General features: G+C 38.2%; 1 protein-coding gene across 24 annotated transcripts in view; it reads right to left on the bottom strand.

The window, feature by feature from the left end:
- Nucleotides 1-23,410, bottom strand: part of SGIP1 (SH3GL interacting endocytic adaptor 1) — a 213,973-nt gene that overhangs the window by 13,681 nt on the left and 176,882 nt on the right. For all 24 annotated transcript variants that reach the window (XM_067726463.1, XM_067726466.1, XM_067726467.1 and 21 more), the window contains 2 exons: nucleotides 12,292-12,403; nucleotides 2,665-2,820 (listed from right to left, as the gene is read on the bottom strand). In XM_067726463.1, coding sequence (XP_067582564.1) covers nucleotides 2,665-2,820; nucleotides 12,292-12,403 — 268 coding nt within the window. The remainder of the gene's footprint in view (nucleotides 1-2,664; nucleotides 2,821-12,291; nucleotides 12,404-23,410) is intronic.

The following is a 23,410-nucleotide window of genomic DNA, read 5'->3' as shown; positions in this document are numbered from 1 at the left end:
TATATGTTTAATAACAAAATAAGCTAAGTCATATGTCTATGATAATTCCTCAGAGAACTTGCTTTAACAAACAGTCAAGAAAGGTTTGTCAATCAAAAGCTTGCACAGAGATGCGATTCTTGAATACTCATAAAGCCTTGAGAATTCTTCAGACTCAACTGGTTTAGCGATTGTTCCTGAACATCCTTTGTAAGCCAATCCCTTTCATAAGGGAAAAGTAGAAGTAAATTTCAATTTGGTCCCTGTCACAGGGATTGCAAACCCAAATGTCTCCAGGGGCCAAGCTGCTAACCTAAATAAGTCTTTCAGTAAGGATAACTGAGAAGATTGGCTGGGTGTAAGATAACAGATGAAGAAAGGCTTGAACAGCACTTGAGAATAATGCTTGGTTCCATGACCTTTTGAAAAGTAGGGGTGGCAGCAGGGGTGGTGGAGTGGAGCTACATACCAAAACCAAATAGTCTCTAGGACTGATGGGTCACCAATCACAGCCCTGACACAATCATCAAATACTTAGAGTTAATAAAGTCCAAATTAATAAGAATTTTTTTGTTTTTGCTTTTGTTTTGTTTAAAAAACAACTTAAGGGTCCATATAATGTTTTGTCACACAAAACATTCTCAGACTGATATTTAGTTCAATTCATAAGACTGATATATTAATGTAAGTATAAAACTCTGACACATATGCCTAAGAACTTGGCAACATAACTGCCTAAAAGTGCAACAAAAGCTATAACTATCACACCAGTGATATTTACAGACAAACTGGTGAGATGGTGGCACGTAATTCCTAATTTCAGATGGAGGAACCTAGAAAAATAAAATTAACTCGCTGTGAGACTCGCTGTGCACATCAAAAACACGGAGGGAAACTGAAATAAGAAGTTCCCAATTTCCAATCTTGATCATTTCACATTTATTTTTCATTTAAAGGGTGAGCATTTCTTTTGTATTTTTAAGCCTGGAATCAAGTTTGCCAATTAAACCATCGCAAGGACCAAAGAGAAGGAGGTGATCTTGGTCATCACCTGAAGCACCTGTGACTATTTTTTCATCACGGGAGCGAAAGAGTCTCATTCGGGCAAGAGAAAGAGAGTGACTGTATTGGTCCTCAGATTCCAAATAACCTTTAGTTATTTCTACATAAATATCCAGCTTGACAAAATTCTCTAAGTTATAGTTGAATTGTTCATTCATTCAGCAAAGACTACTCAAGTCCTTATTAGGCATAGTGGAAGGTACTGAGGATACGGTGGTGAACCAATAGATGTGTTCTATTCCCTCATGGATTTTACAGTCTAGTGGGGGAGATGGATGGATGAAGAAAACAAATACATATGTAATTATTAGTTTTAGTAAGTGTGACAAAGGGAAGAATAGGGAAGATTGAGAGAGAATAACAAGGCGATGTGATTTAGTGTGGGAATGGGGAGGAGAGTGGGGAGGTCAGGGGAGGCTGAGTGGAGCTGAGATCTGAAGGATGAGTAAGAGTCCAGTGAAGAAGGGTGGAAATCCTGTTGGAGGCAGAGGAAACAAGCATACAACGTCTTGATGTGGGAAAGGACTCAGCAGTTCCCAAGACTGGCAGGTCTGGCTGGAGCTACAAGGAATCTGAGGAGGATGGTGGGAGATGAGGACAGACAGACAGGCAAGAGTGGATGACTCAGGGTCTTGAAGGCAATGGTAACAAGTTTGGATTCTGGTACAGATGCAATGGGAAGCCATCAGAGGACTACAAGCGAGGATAACCTGATTTACCTCAAAAAAGGTCATCTGGTTATTGTGTGTAAGAGTGGGGCAAGACTGGATGCAGGGAGGGAAGGAGGAAAGCAGTTGCTGTGGTCCAGGGAAATGACAGTCATCATTTGGATAGAAGAAGTGATGATAACAGGGAAAAAGTGGCCATTTTAGAAAGAGAATTTTGGATGGAATATCAGGACATATTGGTGGAAAAAACTGTCAAGAATGACTTTTTTTGTCTCATCCATTGTCAATAATTAACTTGTAGAGTGGATCATTTTTTAGTAACATGTATATATGTGTGTGTTGTGTGAATGTGCATGTGCGTATATATATATATATATATATGATAAAGACATCAAATTCAGATTTAATACGAAATGTGAAGAAGTGTATTTATGTAAACAAATTCACATAAGCTTCTTTGATGCCATACATGTAAAGTTCCATCAAAACAATCATCATTACAGTACAATGAAATTACATGTTTAACAAAGAGATTTTCAAGCTTATATGAAGAGTAGCTCACAGTTCAGATATCATTTGATTTTAGAAGATGCTAATACAACCAATGGACTTTATTCCTTTTATTGGGCTCATTTTCCACCATCCTCATCCATTGTCTACCAGTGATAAGCAAAACAGACAATGACTAAATTGTCACTAATGCAGATTTCATTACTCTAAATGTCTCTTTAGCCACTTGAGATAGTTGGCCATTAAAATACATATATGCACACACACACAATCACCCACCAACAATTTTTACAGCTGGTAAAAGTTCTGGGATTGAATCTATAAATATATCTGAGTAGTGGTAATTTCAGTGCAGTGTATCTCTCTCGCTAAAGTACATCCCTCATCTAAGAATAAGGTGCTAAGCCACACACATCTCTAAAAAATTTGTGCAAAATATATTTACCAGCAGAGAAGTTGGGGATTTGGCAGGACGTGTTCTAACCTGCTGAAATTTGTCACCCGAAAAGTCAGGGCAGCTGGCGATGGGTTGTTGGCAAAGTGTCTGGTGATGCCGGCAGGAAAGGACAACACCATTTCTCCAGTAATCTTCACGATACATCTGGCATATCACAACACATGAGAGGAAAGAGAGGAAACCTAGGTCAACATGTGAATCAAAGCAGTTGTGAAAAGCAAAGATTTCTGTAACAATATGACACAGCAGAAGAGAGGAAAAGTAAGCTCTTACAATATCTAAAGAACTGAGGACTCAAAGGTTTATTTTAACACATCTCCAAAAAAGGTGGCTATTTTGTTGAAGGTGTTTTTGCACCGTTAGAAGAAAAGTGCAGCTTTTTTCTTTCTGTAGAAAAGTCTGTATGTTCACCTCACAAACAGAATCATTTATTCTGGTGATTCTCTCTCTTTGACTGCTGAATTGATGGCAGCATATTTGACGATACTAAATTGCACAATGTTATCACACTATTTACTGGGACTTATTTTAGTTCTCTGAGTAATGTGATTGATGCCTTGAGTGTGTTCTTTTATGGACACATGGGGTAAACTTCCTGCTTCCCACTTAATTAGATCTTTATTCCATTAACTTGTCTATCTGGTTGAAATTATAAAATCAGTCATATATATAAGTTAACACAGTTGGATGATAATTTGGAAGGAATAATAATCCTTTCTAAAAAAGGGCTTTATTGAAGTATAGTCGATATATAATAACTGGTGCTTATTTATAGTGTAAATTTCCATCATTTTTGACATAATCTACATCTATGAAACCATCGCACAATCAAGATAATCAAGATATCCAACGTCCCTAAGAGTCTCCCCCTGTGTTTTTGTTTTCCTCTCTCCTGCCCTTCTCCATCCTTTCCCTCTATGTGCCTTGGTAATTACTAATATATTTTCTGACATTACATATTAGTTTGGACTTTCTAAAATTTTAGATAAACAGAATTGTAAGGTGTGTGATTTTTTTTTTGGTCTGATTTTTTCCACTCAGCATAATTATTTTGAGATTCATCCATGTAGTGTGTGAATCGATAGCTCATGTATTTTTATTGCTGGGTGGAATATGGATATACCACAGGTTCGTTTTGAAAATTCATTCACTTGTTGAAGAACATTTGGATTCTTTCTGTCTTTTGCCTATTACAAATAAAGCTGTGATAAATATGCGTGTACAAGCCCGTGTATGGGCACATGCTCTTATTTCTCTTGGATAAATATATGACTGGATCACATGATAGGTGTACCTTTAACTTTTTAAGAAACTGCCAAACTGTCTTGTGAAGTGGCAAATACAGCTGAGCGTGAGAGTTTCAGTTCCTCTCCATCCTCACCAACATTTGGTAGGATCTGTCTTTTTATTTGTCATTCTCATAGGTGAGTAACAGTATCTTACTGTTTTTTTTATTTTATTTTTTTGCGGTACGCGGGCCTCTCACTGTCATGGCGTCTCCCGTTGCGGAGCACAGGCTCCAGACGCGCAGGCTCAGCGGCCATGGCTCACGGGCCCAGCCGCTCCGCGGCACGTGGGATCCTCCCAGACCGGGGCACGAACCCGCGTCCCCTGCATCGGCAGGCGGACTCTCAACCACTGTGCCACCAGGGAAGCCCTCATTGTTGTTTTAATCTGCATTTCCCTAATGGCTAAGGATCCTAGCACCTTTTCACGTGCTTATTTGTCATCAGTTATTTACTCAGGTGAAGTGTCTGCTCAGATTTTCTGCCAGTTTTTAAAACTGAGTTTTCTGTTCTCTTATTAATTTGGTTTTTTTTTTTTTTTTGGTACATTCTGGATGTAAGTAATTTATCAAATACATGCTTTGCAAAGATTTTTTTTCCCCAGTCGGTGACTTGTTTTTTTTTTTTCTTTCTCTTAAGAGTAACTTGAAGGGCAGAAATTTTAAATTCATCAATTTATTCTTTTATGGGTTGTAGCTAATCACTTTATTCTTTTGGAGTCTTATCTGAGAAATCTTTGCTAAATCCAAGGTCACAAACATTTCACCTATGTTTTATTCTAGAAATTTTTAATTTTTAGTTTTACATTTAGCTTTATGATCTATTTTTGGTTAATTTCTGTATATTTTCTGTGCGGTATGCGTCCAAGTTCATTTTTTAGTGTGTGGATATGGGTATCTAAGTGTTCTATCACCATCTGTTGAATTTATCCACTTGGTAATTTTGTTGAAATTCAGTTGTCCATATATGTGTGGACCTATTTCTAAATTCTCTATTCTTTTCCATTGACCTATTTTGTCCGTCTTTACACCAATCTCACACTGTCTTGATTGCTGTAGCTTTAAAGTTATTCTGAGATCAAGTAGTATTAGTCTACCAACTTTGTTCTCTTTCAAAATAGTTTTGGCTATTTTAAGTTCTTTGTATTTCCACATGAAACTTAGGATCACTGTGTCAATTTCCACATAAAATCAGTGGAGTTCCAATTCACCCTTTACTGTCTGCTCTGAGAGAATTAGTATTGGGCCGTTAATATATTTTTTCTTTGCCAACGTAACAGGCACTATCTTACTTTTTGTCAGTAGAGGGCACTAGAAAGACATTGCAGGAGGAAGAGACTTTTTCCCCTTCCTGGTTCCAGTGCGCTTGCTAGGCAGTCCTCTGCAGTACTCAAGGCTTTTCTAGAGCTACGCTCCTGCAGTGCAGGAGGCACGTGGCACCCAAGAGTGTGGGTACTGCAACCCGTGTGGCTTTGCTAGTGCCCAGTGACACTGGCAGCTTCCACAGCCTCTGGCTCCTGAGGTACGTGTGGCTGGGCTGTCCCAGTGCCCAGCTCTTTTAATGCAGATGGGGTCCCTGGTTCCAGGCTCCTATCATATGCACACCTTCTCCATAGCCAGCTTCTGCTGTGCATGGTGGTCTGCGGGACCCACGGGCCATTAGCTTCCTCGGGCACCCTCCTCAGCCAGTTTTGCAGTGGAATGTGCCTCAGTGAGACACCTCCCACGAACACCTGTGAGTCTGCTGGGCTCTCCCTATGCCATGGCCTGGAAACTCTCCAGGAAGTCAGTTGGGGCAATCATAATCTCACCTCTCAGGGGTCACTGTCCTTCACCTAAGGTCCTCTGTCTTGCAAATCATTGTTTCATATATTTTGTCTGTTTCTGCAGTGTTTTCAGGTAGAAGGGTAAATTGGTCCCTGTTATTCCACCTTAACCAGAAGCAGAAATCTCAAAAAGATTTTTCTTCTTTGGGAAATGGTAAATATTTAAAATGAGTGAACTTCTTTATAACTTTCCTGTACATCTGGATAATTGACCCTTGTACCATTTCTGTAACTTTAAGTTCAGGAGTGTACTTTCTAGGGAAATTGAGGTTAATAAATGAAAATTTCGTTCACACTTGAATATAGGAAACTCTATTTGCCCCATAGTCACCTTATACGCTGTGTAATTGTGATTGACGAGGCACAGTGGCTCAGATGAGACGGTCCTTGGCACACATTCAAAACAGCTTGTGTGGAGAACTGCTATAGCCTTGTATGTGTAAGGCTGGGTTTGGGGTAGAGGTGGAGGGCAGGTGAGCTTCCTAAAGGTGCCATGTGCCCCTCCTCCCACTCAGATAATATCATCCCTAACTTTGAACTGCTCTGAATGAGAATTCTGGTTTCTGGAAGTTTGCCCCTCCATCTCTGCTGCAGAATATTGCTGAGCTCTCAGTTTGGTGCCAACTCTGCTATCTTCCTTCTCTATCTTTCAGACCCATAAGGCTTGCTTGATTTACTGGTGATGAATTGGTGCTAAGCCTGGACTTCCCCTTAAGCTGAGTCTACTCTTTATGTTTTTCAATATGTGGGCAAGAAAAATTTTATTTGACCACTCTAGAAGAAAATAATAACTACTCAGAGCACTTGTTAAACTAGACTTCAGCACCTACCATCACTCAGTCCACTGTTAGCAGTGGTTGCTCAAATGTTTTTTTAATTGGTAAGGAATCTGCTCAGTTTCTTTTCCAGGTTGCTCAAAATGAGCTCTAGGTGGTGTCTTGGTGGAGGATAAAGTTTCTCTTTTGAAAGAAAGTCAGCAAGGGGAGGAGGTGGAATTTATTAAGTCAATAAACATTTATGGACGCCTAACTATGTAAGCTGGGGTTGTTTGTTTTTGTTGTGAGTGGGGAGGCAATTAAAAAATGAGCAAAAGACATATATACACTAATACGTATAAAATAGATAACTAATAAGAACCTACTGTATAAAAAATAAATAAAATAAAATTCAAAAAAAATGAGCAAAAGAGCCCCTGCCTTCAAAGGGCTTACAGTGTCAGATGGACTATGAGAGAAGTAGTCAGTATAAGCCGATAGGTGAAGCGCCCAGGCTCATCAGTTACATTACATTTCTTTCTCTTTTTTTTTTTTTGCGGTACGCGGGCCTCTCACTGTTGTGCCCTCTCCCGTTGCGGAGCACAGGCTCCGGACGCGCAGGCTCAGCGGTCATGGCTCACGAGCCCAGCCGCTCCGTGGCATGTGGGATCTTCCCGGACCGGGGCACGAACCTGTGTCCCCTGCATCGGCAGGCGGACTCTCAACCACTGCGCCTCCAGGGAAGCCCTACATTACATTTCTGAACTGCATCTCAATTGTCAGAGTCAGATCTTTGGTGATTTATTAATCCATCCAGTGTCTAAGTCGATCTGAAATTTTCTATATAAAAATTAATATTTTCAACCTATGCTCACTCACTAAAGGAAAGTCTTTGTTCAACAGTAATGATTGTTCCTATCAGTGTGTGATGTGGCTACATTTCATGTGAGTTTAAATCATGGAAATCCGAAAAACTGCAATATGGAAATGTTGACACAGGTACTTTATGAAGTAAATTTAAAACCATATGAATCCCCACAAATGAAACATCTGTCTAGAATGGCAAGATTTCCAAGTCAACTGGTCTAGAGCCTTGTAAACTGGGTTCTCCCTGTTACCACAGGCAGCATCATGTTAGCTGGTCAACAGAAACACTGGCCAATTTTGGTCAGGAAATGTGTGGATTTGATTTATGTAAGGTCATCAGAAATATATCCCTCTCATAAAGTGTAAGTTCTACTGCTTTGATAACTACGCTCATGGTTTTCTGTTCAAGCATACACACTTCTGCACATAGGCTGCTTCCCTTCCTTTATTTATCATCCCCTTTTATTGACTTGGGTACCAGGCAAAAACTCCTTTTCATATTCAAGACTCAGTTCAAAGGCAGGCCTTTCCAAGGTCTTCCTTAATATCTTCCCCATTCAGCCCTCTTTAGTTTTTCCTTTCTTTAGTTTCCTTGGACAAATGGACAGATTTTTTTTTTTTTTTTTGCGTTATGCGGGCCCCTCACTGTTGTGGCCTCTCCCGCTGCGGAGCACAGGCTCCAGACGCACAGACTCAGCGGCCATGGCTCACGGGCCCAGCCGCTCCGTGGCATGTGGGATCCTCCCAGACCGGGGCACAAACCCGCGTCCGCTGCATCGGCAGGCAGACTCTCAACCACTGAGCCACCAGGGAAGCCCAAGGACAGATTAGAAAAAAAAAAACTGCTTTGTAGTTTCTTGCACATATTTACTACTGTGAAGGCAAGTACTGTGTCTTAGGTTCTGGGAAGGCAAAGGTATAAAACACAGAACCCAGTGCAGAGTAGGAACTCAATAAAGTATTTTAAAAATAAATTCATACATTTAACCATTATATATTGGCTGCCTAATCAATGTACCAGGCATCGTGTAATGCACTAGAATGGGCAGTGAGAAACAGGACAAATGTGGTCTTGAGCAAACTTCTAGTTTAAGCAGGGAGATATACACTTGAATAACTAATTGAAATATGGTGATAAGGGAAGGATAGACTATAACTGAGAAGCCTAAGGTTTTCTTGGGAATTAGAGAATTCGTTCCTAGCACAGGAGTTGTTCAAATAGGAGCTAATAACGGGAAATATGTTTCCCCCAGGTGGCAGCAAAGTCAAGGAGTTCTCTGCCTTTGAGCTACTGAGAAAGACTCAGATGCCAGAAAACCAGTAGTAGATTTTTGTTTCCAGTGTATGGTCTGAAAACAAATGGGGAAGTCTTTGATACAGGATGAAAGAGAACCACAGGCAAAGCAAAGCCACGTGCGTTTTCTGCATCATTTCTCTATGTGGCGCTGTGTTTGGCTTTATCCTCCTCCCCACCTCTCCCCATGACGGAACGAACTTTTGAACTTGAGTTGTTTCTTTGAAAGTGAATAACAAAGGAACAGCAATTAAAGTGATTCACTGCTTGGAGATGAAATTAAATTTAGAAGAATGTCACTTCATGATCTGTTCATAAATTTCAGATCTCATAATTTCAGTGAAATATACTAAATCTCCCATCTACCAATATACAGTATACACTACAGCTACTTATGGCAATATAACTGAAAAAAGACTCAATATGTGCAGTCATCCACAGATCAAAGGCTCAGTTAATTTGGAAGGGCATAGGAAAAGCACTAGTATTAACTTGGCTCAAGTACCACATCACTGGAATGCTAAAGTCATGGACACCAGGCTCACTGGTATAGACCTCCACAGACACTTGTCAGAGTGTGCTGGGGAAACCGAAACAAGATGAAGGACCCAGCTTGTATAGGGACAGGTTCGCAGGTGACTGGTAGGCTGCTGTACCACTTCTTGGGATTTAAAAAAGATTATTATTAAGGACTTCTTAACTCCCATTGCCCCATATCTACACCTCTCCTATAGTGGACTTTGCATTATATTTATGTACAAGTTTTATTTTCCATATCAATTGTCTTCACCACCAATATATCCCTGTCTAGCACAATGGCAGCCACATAATAGACATTCTGTAAATGTTAGGTGAGTAATTCAACTCAACTTGTTCAGCAAATATGCACTGGGTTCTCCATGCCAGGCCGTGTTTTAGGTACTGAGGATATAACAATGAACGAAATACTTAAAGTCCCAGCTCTCATGAAGCTTACACTCTAGTGGGGGAAGGGACAGACAGTGGACACTGAAAACATGGAACATGTTAATTAGCATGTTCATTAACTAGAAAACAGGAAGTATGTTAACTACGAGGGAAGAGGAAGTGAAGTAGGGAGAAAGGAAGTGTTGACAGCGGAGAGGGCAGGAGAATTGCTATTTTACATAGAAGGTCTCTGATAAATCTGCTGAAGAATCATGAAGGAAGTGAGGGGGCAAGTCACTCAGATAGTTTCGAGAAGATTTCACTAAGGCGGAAGGAGCAACAAATGCAAAGATCCTGAGGTGCAGGTGGGGTTGGGCTGATGAAAGAAAAACAGCCATGAAGCCAGAGTGGCTAGAGGGGAGTGATTAAGGACGAGGGTGACGGAGGCAAGATCAGAGAGGTGGCAACTGGGATGGGTCGTGAAGGACAAATCTTATAGACCATTATGAAGCATCTGGCTTTAACTTTGAACAAGTTAGGAAGATTTTGAGCTGAGGAGTGACATGTTACATTGAAAATAGATTTCAGGGGGGACCAGAAGTGGAAGTACCCCTACTACAATTGGATCTCTCTGAATAAATGAATGAATGAAAGACAATTAGTAAGCAGACAAAAAAGCATTCGTTCTCGTGTGATCCTTAGTGTTTTTCACTCCATTATAGACACCTCTCCACATTTTCGACTACTCATTTTTTTTAGGGTGTGTTTCTACCTGCAATTCAGGGAAGCCTGAGCTTTCTAAGGTCTAGGTCAGTCAGTAATAAGTAGTCTTTAAAACTGGTGTGACAGAAAGTCATGCAAATTCTTTACTCAAAGAAGGGTCTACAGAAGAAACATGTATGTATGTATACAAAGTCTGTATACAACCTAAGCTAATGATGCTTACTTTTCTCTAACAGTTCAAACGCATATTCTGTATGAGGAGCTTTTAGTTGCTGTTGATGCATGGTCATGGCAAATGATCTTTCTGCTCTGAAGATGAAAAAGAAGAGATGTGGGAGAAACCAGAACGCTATAGCCTGAATGCTTGTGTTCTCCCAAAATTTATATATTTAAACCTAATCCCTGATGTGATGATATTTGGGACGTGATTAGGTTATGAGGATAGGGCGCTCAAGAATGAGATTAGTGCCTTTATAAAAGAGACCCACAAAGTTCCTTAGCTCTTTCCAGTATGTAAGATTCCGATGAACCAGGAAGCTGGCTCTCATCAGATACCGAATCTGCCGGGGCGTTGGTTTTGGACTTTCCAGCCTCCAGAATTTTGAGAAATAAATTTCTGTTATTTATAAGCCAGCTGGTCTGTTATAGCAGAGCAAATGAACCAAGACGCCAGCGTCCACAGTATTTGTTTCTCTGCAAAACTCTGGGCCCAGAATAAAACCTAAATGCTGTTTAAAAGGATATTTAGGGAGATTGCTAGATCTCAGTGGCTAGAACGGAGTGCAGTTACTAATTATATTAGTTTTCCAGCATAATGTTGTTAGATTTAGACTTAAAAAAAAAAAGCTAGTGTTTCTGAAATGTAAAGAGGGTTAACAATTAGTCATATAGATTTTCACTTAAAATAGAGTTCCAAGTTCTAATTATACTTATCACTATTTCAAAAATTTTTATAAAACAGTCTAGTGTTCTATATGCACATTTAATTTTTTCTCTCATCTTTATTTCCATGGCTACCAAGGTTTTCTAAGCTCTAGTCCCTGCAAGTAAAAAATAAAAAGCAATTCTTTCCTCACCTAGGTTTGTCCTTTGTTTATACATCAGATTCAGACCTGGAATTGTATTAGTGACACACTTGAAAACCAGTTTGACTTAGGTGTTTAGTTTTCAGTGTAGACTAAAAATCGCCCTTAACTTTTTTTTTGAATCTGAACCCCTTTGTGAAATTGATGAACACTGTAGAGTGTCTATGGACAAATGTGCATGTGCACACACACATTAGATATGAAATATAATTTCAGGGGATCCATAGACTTCCTGAACCCCATCCATGGGACACCTTATAGAGAAGCATGTACATTCAGGTAAAGCCCATTGTCAAGTTGTACTGATATAAGTGTAATCAGGCTCACGTAAATAGAGAGTGATACATTTTTACCTAAAATTTTTACTTTGCTGTGATTATTTTTTTGGCTAGTTTTTCCTTACTTAACAAGGGTAACACATAACTTGTCCTCTTACGTATCTGCATGTTATGGAAAGGTGGTTTTATTCCAGGTTCTCATTCCAATGCACCATTGTTTCAGTTTATATGTGGGTGACTCCCACCCAGGAAAGACTAAGACAATAAAGACATGATCTAGACATTTCCTTTTGTGAGATAATACATTTTCTCCTTGCTGATGGAGTTGGTTGGGTTTTCTGTAACCTGCAACCAAAACTGAATCAGAGATTTCTGTATTAGATTAGATTACTGGACCTTTTGGCATATTTTTTTAAAAAGCAGTGAATTAATATTCCTAATCAAATTAATTCTAGGTATGCCACCTGTTACTGTTGACTGGATTTTTTTTTTTTTTTTTTTGGTTTTAGGATATGGAATGAAATAATTATATATAGGGTGTGCCCACTGAATTGGATAGAGTTTGGAGAATACAATGGACCAAGTCCCAGGCTTACTTGCTCGGATCTGCTCCTTTGAAGTAGGCATTGACCGTTTCTGTAAATGCTGCTGCAACAGGGAGGGTGTCCTGGGCTCCCATGGTTAGGGGGCTGGGTCCCCTGGAAGAACCTGCATGAAATGAAAAATCTTCATTTAATATGGATCGGAGCCATCTTAGTACATGTGGAACTAAAAGCCCATTAAAGGATTAGAGGATGAAATCTAGTTACTGAAAAAAAAAGCAATGTGCTAAGAGCCATAACTGTATATTCAACATAGAGCTCAAGTATTTAAAAGGAAATATTTGGCTGGTTTACAGACAAACACACTCGAAATTAATACAACGATGTATTTTACTACAGAAAAAAATCCAAGCAGAAGAATAAAGTCATAGGGGGTTTCAATGTTTTACATAAAGCATAAGGCAGTATTTGCATGACAGTTTGTACAGCAGGTAGTTAGTAGGAAAATTATTAGCTTCTTATTTGAGCCTTCGCCTTATACAATTGCCCACACACTCAGAACTGTTTGCATTTCTTCATTTTAAAGAGACAAACAGCCATGGAGCACAGTGTTACACACTGTCCTTCTCTGGGGTGTTTCCATTTCAAAAAGTCCAATTACCCTCAGATCAAGTAGGCTCAAGTGTACATGTCCCCAAACATACACAACCCAAACGTCCACCTTGACTTAGCACAAACACATCAATGCATCAATTCACATTATTAAAAATAACAGTTTACTGACCATCTACTACATACCAGGCACTACGCTGGATACCTTACAAGAATTACCACATTCAAGCCCCACATCAGCCCTGTGGGATAGGCATTATTATTCCCATTTTACAGAAAGAAAACTGAAGCTCAAAGAGCTAAGTGACTTGCCCAAGATACAGTTAGTTAAGTGGCAAAACTAAAATTCAAACCTAGGTTTGCCAGCCTATAAGGCTCATGATTTTCCCTATGCTGTTTTTACCATATTGTTTGTCTAAATGAAACATTTTCCTGTATGTTTTTGATACAACTTGAGGTTTCCAAAAGGAGCGAAGTTTAGGACTGTTGTCTTCATTAACAATCTCTAGACATGGTACTGAAGAGTCAAGTTTTATTAGGACAAAGTATTTAATTATGTCACACATTCACTGCTTCTCCTTCTTATCACACAAAACACATTTACTCTTCTCCACCTCATCACAGACGACGCGTTATGCTTTTTATCTTTTACCTTTAGTAACTTTCATACTCTTCTCTGATTATGAAAAGATCTACCTTTGTATATTTCCCTCCTCAATAAAGTTTTCCTTGATAATTCTAGTTCATCCTAGTGTCTACATTTTCTATCTTCCCTTGTCTTTCAATATCTTGGATGTAGTAATGGATCACCAACAAACATTTGCTTATTATCTGCTATGTATCAGGCATTATGGTAGGTGCCGGGGATTCAGAGATAATTAAACATAATCCTTGTCCTCAGGAAATAGGTTTTTGTTGCTTACGAGCCACGCCTCGAGTGGTATTTTGTTACAGCAGTCAGAATGGACTGAGGCACGCAGTCTGGCCCAGATCTATCCTTCCTCACCTCTTCCCTCTCTTTCCAACAACGCTATACCCTAGCTGTGTTCACCTCTGGGCACTACAGTCCTTACTGTGGGTTTAATCAGTAATGCCAGAGAAGGAAAAAACATCAAGATTTTACAAAGAACCCTTTTACTTTAAAGGATCCACAGTTTACAATTCTAATTTCTTCACATCCCTATACATTGCAATTACTATGCCATCTTCTATTTTACTTTTTTCATTTATTACACAGTTTTCCTTATTGCTATCTGGTCTACATATCATTTCCATGAGTATATATTATTCTACAAAAATTCTCCAAATGTTGGGTCATTTCTAGGTAGAAATTATTCTAAATCCATCTTCGTATAAATTGGTCTTTTTCTTTTAATTATTTTTTTAAGATATAGTTTTATTACTACAAAGTGGGATGACCCAACCATAAGGCAGATAAATTTTTGATTGCTAAGAATGCCAGATTATTTTATCTTATTTTTTAAAATACATTTATTTATTTTATTTATTTATTTTTGGCTGTGTTGGGTCTTCGTTGTTGCACGCGGGCTTTCTCTAGTTGCGGTGAGCAGGGCTATTTCTTTGTTGCGGTGCGCGGGCTTCTCATTGCAGTGGCTTCTCTTGTTGCGGAGCACGGGCTCTAGAGCGCAGGCTCAGTAGGGATCTTCCCGGACCAGGGAGCGAACCTGTGTCCCCTGCTTTGGCAGGCAGACTCTTAACCACCACGCCACCAGGGAAGTCCCCCAGAATATTTTACGTAAAGATTTTACTCAGTGAAAATGCTATTAGTAATAAATGAATGCTTCTGTTCCCCTGCAGTACCTTAGAGAGTCTTTGTTACTATGATTATTGGAAAACTGGGCTAAAACCAGGAGAGTGTCTAAGATACTGAGAAATTCAAACCTTATGGCCTAAGGTGACTAAGAGGGGCCTCAAAACTATTTTCAAATATCTGAAATAATATTACCAGACAGTGACTCTAGGGACCAGAATTCATGGCCATGGATCTGCAAATTAATAGCTTTGTGACCTCGGGCAAATGAATTATCTTTAGGTTTTTTCAACCATAAAATGAAGGCAATAGATCACATCATCCCTGTGTGTTAGGATTCTATAGTTTTAAGTTGTTTATAAGAATTTAAGGAGTTTTAAACAGTAGGAACAATTTTCTCACACAGAAATAAGCTGCTTTGAAAACTGTATCCCTTCACTGGTGGTTTTAGTGAACCTGCCAAATATTTACTGGGTCTCTACTATGTGTAAGATAGTGGTGGGAACACAGATACGTAAACTTTCAGGAAATAAGATACAAGCATATAGGAAACCCAGTAACAATATCATATACAAACAAGAGCTTAAGACAATAGCTCAAGTGACAGCACTATGAGTTTTTTTCACTACAAGATTAATTGTCCAATGAGCAGAACAGGAAATTCTGCTCCTTGATTTAATAAAAAGAAGCTCAGACTCTGGTGTCACATAGACTTGTGTGTGAATCCCAACGCCTCCGCTTACAATCTGCTGTGACCAGGAGCAAGCTATTTAATCTGTCTGTGACTCAGTTTCATCTTTAAAATAAAATATCAATAGCTAATAATATCTATATTAAAGGTTTGTGGTGGACATCAAATGGGATATCCTTAGCATGGTATATACTTGAAAAAACATCTTCTTCTTGTTTTTGTTGCTGTTATTTTGTCAGGGTGAGTTTTACTAAGGTTGTTGAATTAGAGTTGGTTCTTTGAATTTGAATAGTTACTGAGGTAGAGAATGAAGGGAGGTACCACAAATGATACTCCTCACTGAGCAAGGAGATAGACCAACATTTTCAGGTTCCTTCCAACCCCAAATTTCTTTTATCATAAGAGCAATGAATTCTATCATGCATGTTTAATTTTTGTGTATTACATGGGTGGCTCTCATATCTATTCAAGTCGCTTGATATAATGCTTGGACTCATAGGAGATGAAAGTTGGTTGAATGCATATTTGTCTGTTGATTCATTCGAATGTGAGTTCCTGCAATAAGTAGGCATTGTGCTAGTTGCTGAGGGATTCACAGAAATGTATGAGATGTACCCCTCCCTTCATGGAGCTTGTAGGATAAAAGGGGACTATAATAGTAAATACAAATGAAAGACAAAGCACTACATGAAGTTAGATAATATTGATAGCTAAGTATTATAATTATTATATTATTAATGATTATTTTTAAAGAATTCAATGTCGAAATAGTAATTATTATGTCTGTCCTACAATAAAATAAAATATCAAACACTAATATGGCTTTTTGTTCTTTATACATTGAGGGGATAAACAGGTTCAGTATAATTATCTCTGTTGCACTAGCCCAAGTTCACTCTGCTAGTAAGTGGTAAAGATGAAATTCAATCCTAGGTCTCCTAGTGTTAACAAAAACAGTAGTAGCAACAACGAAAACTTTGTACCTCTTATCACATACTAAGAACTATTCCTGTATTACCTCTTAATCCTGATAATACCCCTATTAGGGAACTACCATTGTTATCCCTGTTTTCCAGAGGAGAAAACTGAGGTTACAAATCATTCAGTAGCCTTGCCCACAGTCACCCAGTTAGTAAGCAGTAAGCACAGCATTGGGATGCAAACCTAGTACTTCCTGACTCTGGATCCTGAGCTCTTACCTACACTGCTCATGGAACATATAAGTCAGAACAAAATCATGTTAGACATCTGAGGGTGCATATGTGATCCCCCAAGAAGGACAAGTTGCTGCCATTACCTTGTCGAGTTCTGACAAAATAGCAATTCCAGGGTCCTGGAAAGCAATTGCCAAGCACACTTAGGGAGTTCTGAGAAATGGAAGAAGGCACATAGAGTCACTATCATGCGATGAAATTTTCTGAAAGGCAGTTTTCTGTGACTCTCATTACCAAGCAAGGTTATACACACACACACACACACTAAGGCTAAAGAAAAATTAGTATGACATCTTTAAAAGAAGAGGTCATCCTACTATATAGCACAGGGAACTATACTCAATATTTTGTAATAACCTATAAGGGAAAAGAATCTGAGAAAGAATATATACATATATATATATATATATATACACATATATATATATATATGTAAAACTGAATCACTGTGCTGTACACCTGAAATGAACACAGCATTGTAAATCAACTAAAAGAAATCAATAAAAAAAGAAAAAGATAAGGTTGTTAATTTGTGAAAGCATTTCCTGAGTAGTCAACTGAAATATGAATGTGAGTATGGAGTAGGGGCTGTATAGGTAAAAATATGAAAGGAGAAAGGGAAAAGGGAGAGCGATTTTAGAAGAGAAAGGGAAAGATACAAATAAAAAAGAGGGAGAAAAGGAAGCGAAATACCCAGGTACAGAACTTGAGTAAGAGTACAAGGTTTACTTGATAAATAAATGGCTGTTCAAGTCCCGGGTTCCACAGAGACGCCTGGTACTACACCACTGCCAGTCTTTTGTGTGGAGGGGAAGTGTGTCCTCACGGTGTGCCCAGAGCAAGCCTGTCCAGTCCCCCTGCCCCCCTGTTCGGTACAATTTACTCCATTTTCTGTATAATGTTTTCCACTTTGCAAAGTTGAAATTTAGAACTTTTTTCATATCAAACCAGCTCATGAAGAAGACTTCTTTTGAGTTGTTTTAAATATAATATGAATTTATGTCAGAGTAGTGCTTCCCTCAGGGGTGTTTGTAGCGTTTGTCACTATAGGCTTAATAAATGGTAATAGCTGTTATTTATTGTGTCCTAACTCTGTGTGATACTTCATATGCATTACCTCCTTTAACTCACACAAACACCTCACCAAGTAGGTGCTATTTTTAACAACCTTTTCTTACAGATGAGAAAACTTTGGAGGTGTAAGTAGGTCAAACTCAGAGAGCAAGTGATCTATACTTTTAGCTATTATGCTTTGCTGTTACAGTAAAGAATCTAGAACCTCTTCGGAGGCTGTGGGCTTCAGTAGTGACTGTGCTTCTTAGTTAACATCTGCCCTTGGGCAGGTCACTGATTCTAGCTGCATCCCTATTAAATTGGGACATCAATGTCAGTGCCGCCAACTTTATCTGACTGTAAAGAGGATTTGCACTTACAAATGTCAGGAGTCAAAAGAGCTGCAAATTTTACTCTCTTTTCATCTGGGTTTGGAAACAGTCACTCTGAAAGTACAACATGAAGAATGGACAGCAGGAGAGGGCAGTCTTGTTTGTTTAGAAGACCATTACCAGCCTTGCAGCCTACCAACCCGAATACCTGCTGCTCCACCAGGCCCGCTGTACACGCAGGGCAAATGACCCTTATGTCCAGGAGTGAGAACGCAGGAGACAACCAACAGATGGAAGCAATAGACAGCATCAGAATGCATGAAAGAAGAGAGGAGAAATTCCAGGAGTTGTATGAAGAAGCAGAGAGTGGGAACTGGATTAGCTTTTTCTAAAACAAAGCAAATCATATTAGTAGAATTAGTAAAAAAAAAAAAAATTATAGTCAATTCAACTATAATTTATAGAGTATATTCTGTATAATGTGATAAAGACAAAAATGTTGGAATCAGATTGAATTAAATTTGAATCCTGACTTTATCACTTATTGCGTTACCTTGGGAAAGTTACTTAACCTCTCTCATGTCCACCTTCATCATTTTGTAAAATGGAGATAGTACCTTCTACAGATACTGTGAAGATTACATATGATGATATAGAATGTCTTTGTTATCTGAGGATAGTCAGTATCAGAAAAAAAAGTCACTTAGAAATGAATGCATTTAAACGGTTTCCAAAATTTCATAGGATATAGTAATAAAAAGGCTTGACTTGCACTCTAAATTGTCATAAACTAAATTTGTGAAAACAATCTTTTATTAACACACTGCAATCAAATAATCAATGAGTTCTTAGAACGAACAAAAATGATTTGTGTTGATATTTTGAGGAAAGGCATAGTTTTCTGATAAATTGTATTATAGCTTCATACAACAATCTAGTTTCAGATTTGGTTTTCTTTCATGATTATAAAGTGATCCTATATTGCAGGGTTAATTGAGAGTTTTATACATTTTCCTAAGGTTCTCTCAATTTCTTGATTTTCTTTTGAAGTGGCTATGATGTAAGCTTCCTTTATTTCTTCTTTTTCAATCATTAATAGTATTATTTCTGCTAAACCCTCAATTGATGATGACTTTGAATATAACCTAAGGAGCTTTACACCATCACTTTCCTTGACTTCATGGAATCCTGTATCCTTTCTAAGATTGGCAATTTCATTTTGCAATAAATGTGCACTGCACCTGCATTGTGTGTCCATTATTTGTTTCAGACATTTATGGAAAAACTGACTACATCTGCATATTATGTGATGAATGGTGATAGATGCTAGGGTTAATCTGGTAAACTGATTTTAGAATGGGGACTAATGTTCTAGATTAATACTTTCATGTCGAGTTGGTCTTTACTTTCCTACCAAATCCAGTAACTGCAAAGACACCCATAAGGGCACTAAAGTAAGGAGTTTCGCGAGTATATGTAAATCTGAGTGCCTCCGCATAGTAAATACTCAATAAGTAATAGCCATTATCATTAACAGAGAAGGAGAATTTGCTGGGCAGTTACAATATGTAATATATTGTTTCAGGCTTCCCTCAACACCATATGCATTTAGCATACAAAGTAAGATAAAGAGACGATTAGAAGCTTTTCTTAGCCCAGTAGAAAGAATTTTATCGTGAGAGCTTAACTTGAGAAGGTGAGTCGTACTTTTGTGACCCTGTGAATCTTAGCTAGCTGAAGTGATGGTTAATAAAGTAATATTACTTTTTTAAAAATCACGGCAACTTTGTTTAAAAATTTTTAGGATAGGTTTGTAAGAAAAGGAGTCAAAGAAAAGTTATTACATATAAAATTTTCTATTTTTTTTCTCTGCATCTTGGAATGTTACAACTTTACATAAACTAGTTGACTTAAATTATTTGAAATTTATCTTATATGTGTATGTTGTATGTGTGTGTATATGCTGCATATAAAAATGTACATGTAAAATATTTTGTGTATTTCGGTATATTTGTATATTTTTGTCTCTTTTAGAATTCTAGGTCTAAAAATTCTGTATCTAATGAATGCTGTAGGTTAATCTCATAAATAACAATGCTGTGATGATAGCTAAACTGAACATATACTTTTTGTATCCCAGGACTATTCTTTTTTTTTTTTTTTGCGGTACGCGGGCCTCTCACTGCTGTGGCCTCTCCCGTCGCGGAGCACAGGCTCCAGACGCACAGGCCCAGCGGCCATGGCTCACGGGCCCAGCCGCTCCGCGGCATGTGGGATCCTCCCGGACCGGGGCACGAACCCGTGTCCCCTGCATCAGCGGGCGTACTCTCAACCACTGCGCCACCAGGGAAGCCCCCCAGAAGCCCCCCAGGACTATTCTAAAAGTTTCACATGCATTACCTTACTGAATCCTCACATTTAAAAAAATATTATTATTACTATTTTGCAGATGACAAAACTGAGGCTTAAGAAAGTCTGAAAGATTCCCTAAGTGCTAGTTTGGTTCCTCACATCCTGAAGTAAGTGGCATCAATTGACTTGCTAAGTGCCAAGTGCCAGTACAGAGGAAAAAGGGCAAACCTCAAATGAGGAGTCACCAACATTACTGAGTACTTGCTATGGGCTACACACTCTCGTTTATGCTTTACACATACTGCATCATTTAATTATCACCACAGTCCTGTGCCCACATGGGCACTATTACATATTACAGATCAAGAAACTGAGTCTGAAAGAAGATAGTCTTTTGCTCACATTCTCACCGTAAGCAGTGGAGTTCGTTAGGATTCAAACGAAGGTCCACTTAACTCCACGCTCCTTCCACATAAGGAGCCCCATAGGCTTGTCTCGACTCACAGTGGCTTTGGGTGAGTTATACTTGTTACATGCTTTTCAGTGTGCAAGGCATACACCTTCAGGAAAATGAGGAAAGCATACTTAAAGTCAGTTATCATAGAGTAGAATTAAGGACACTGAATTTCTGGGTAGGTAAATAGGATTAGAGTTGTTTTCAGTCTTCCTCTTCAAAAGTCCCTGCTCACCTGCCTTGGAGAGATATACATATATGTAAAATATATACATATATAAATATATAAAAATATATTTTATGTGTAAAATGTATATATGCACATATAATATATATATTTCATGTGCATATAATTGTTGCTTTTCAAATTCCACTTAGTCCATAAACATGTGATTGGTCAACGTTTTTGTTGTATTTTATAGAGAATTTTCTTCAAACTGGGTCTTTGCTTACAGTTCTCAAACCATCATCCAACATTAATTAATGCCGTATTTAATTAACTTCCTAAAACAATATGGTTGACTCAGAAAATGGGAAAATTATGTTTCCTTTTCATCATCAAAGTCACATCAAGCATATTCAACACAAGGACTATTATTAGACATGGACATAAGGCAGGAGACAAAGCCATAATGAAAATGTCTTCAGTATGAGGACTCACATGACCAAAACCTATACAACTTCATACAGACAATACTGAGAGTGATTAAGCATCTGAAGCTAAGCCAGCTAGAGCGTGGTATGACAAAGAATGTGGAGAAGACATGAAGAGCTACTCTATGTAGAACACTTATACGGGATGGCCATTGTGCCGAATACTTTACATGCATTATGTCTTCTACTTTCCAAACATCTCTTTGAGGTACATACCATTATTAGGCATGTGTTACCATCGAGGAGATTGAAGCTTAGTGAGATTAAATAATTTGCTCAAGGTAACTTGCTCTATAGTAAGTAGAAAGGTGCTGTGACTGAAACGAGATCTAACTTCAATTGTATTTTAAGTGTTGGCCTGTTCATGTTCAAAAGCTTTGCTCCAATATCCAGCTGGATGCACAGTATGCATTCTCAATGGGGCAGCTTCTCCCCAAAAGGGGTAGAAATTGGTTCTTAGGGGAAGGTGAAGGCAATCTTTACCTTTTTATGTATGAAGCACACAGATATTCATACAGTACATAACCAGGTGTACAGTACATCTGTGATATTAAAATTTTACTGGGGAGCAATGAGGGGGAAACAAAGGTCTAAAAAGACTCTGTGGGTAAGGGAAGGGGGATAATGAAAAAACAGTTTGAGAAGATCTGGTTTACAGCTTTAAAAGGGTCATTGGTTGTGAATGTCCTTTACACCTCATCAACTCTCTTGGGAAAAACTTTACGGGACTGGTTTTGCTAAAGGATAATAATGGTTTATTTCTTTCTTCAAACTTACAGAGTGAATAATATCTATGGGGCTGAATTATGGGTGGGCTAATCAAGATCATTGGGAAAATATCCAGTAAGGACCCCACAGAGGAACCATAAATGGCTAAACATTTGAAAACAAGTTCAGCCTCGCTCGTAATCAAAGAAATACAACAGGAAGAGAGAAATAATTTTTTATCTTTTCAGATTAGAAAAGATCTGAAGAAAACAATACTTCATGCATGTGAGAATATAATGAAATAGGCACTGTAATATAATGTTGATGGAAGTAAAAGTTGGTATAACCTTTCTAGAAAACTGCCTGGCAATGTGTATCATGAGCCTTTAAAGGTGTCATAAATTTAGCCCATAATTCCAATTTTAAGGATCTATTCTAAGAAAATGTCTTAAGGCCAAAGAATTATGTGCAAAGATGTTCATGGCATGTGGGAGAACTTGAAGCAATTTAAATGCCTAATAACTGAAGTGAAATAAATCACAATTCATGACAGAATAAAATGCTATGCAGATATTAAAAGGTTTTCAGTAATTAAAAATAGAGCTAAAACAATCACATACCACATTTTACCTATTAGATTGGAAAATATGAGAACTACTGACATAACTCAGTGTTGCTAAGTGCATGGAAAAAATGTTAATCATAATGCTGGTATAAATTTTTGGATGGACATTTGGCAATATGTAGTATTATTTTAGATGTGCGTACCCTTTAACACAGTGATTCCAGTTTTAGCAGTTTATCTTTTGGAAAAATTCACACAAGTACGTGAGGACATAGGTTTAAGGCTGCTCACTGCACCATTTTACACAATAGCAAAAAAAAAAGAAAAGAAAAGAAAAGAAAAAGCCAACCTAAATATCCATTAATAAAAGAAAGGTACATGCATACAATATAATACTATGGAAACATTAACATGATTATATAGATGTATATGTGTATAATACACACACATACATATCCCAAACACTCCATATCATAAATTTAAATGGCTACTATTGAATGCAGGTTATAGAGCAGAGTCTATCTTCTATTTGCATAAAACCGTACATACTTCCTTGATTGTTAAGAAACATAATTTGAAAACATGAAAATATTAAAATTTCTGAAATTGAGATGCATCTTGTAATCAATGTCAAAAGAAAACTGGCAGCTGCTAACAGAACATGTTCCAGAGCTGTCTCTGCTTGTACTTGTGGGAATGTAACCTTGATTAGAAGTGATCAGCTCATCTCGAGGTCCCCTCAGTTGAGTTATTTGAATTGACAGCCT

Source organism: Pseudorca crassidens, chromosome 2 (assembly GCF_039906515.1).
Source record: "Pseudorca crassidens isolate mPseCra1 chromosome 2, mPseCra1.hap1, whole genome shotgun sequence".
NCBI classification, from domain to species: domain Eukaryota; kingdom Metazoa; phylum Chordata; class Mammalia; order Artiodactyla; family Delphinidae; genus Pseudorca; species Pseudorca crassidens.
This window is presented reverse-complemented; position numbering and strand designations above follow the sequence as displayed.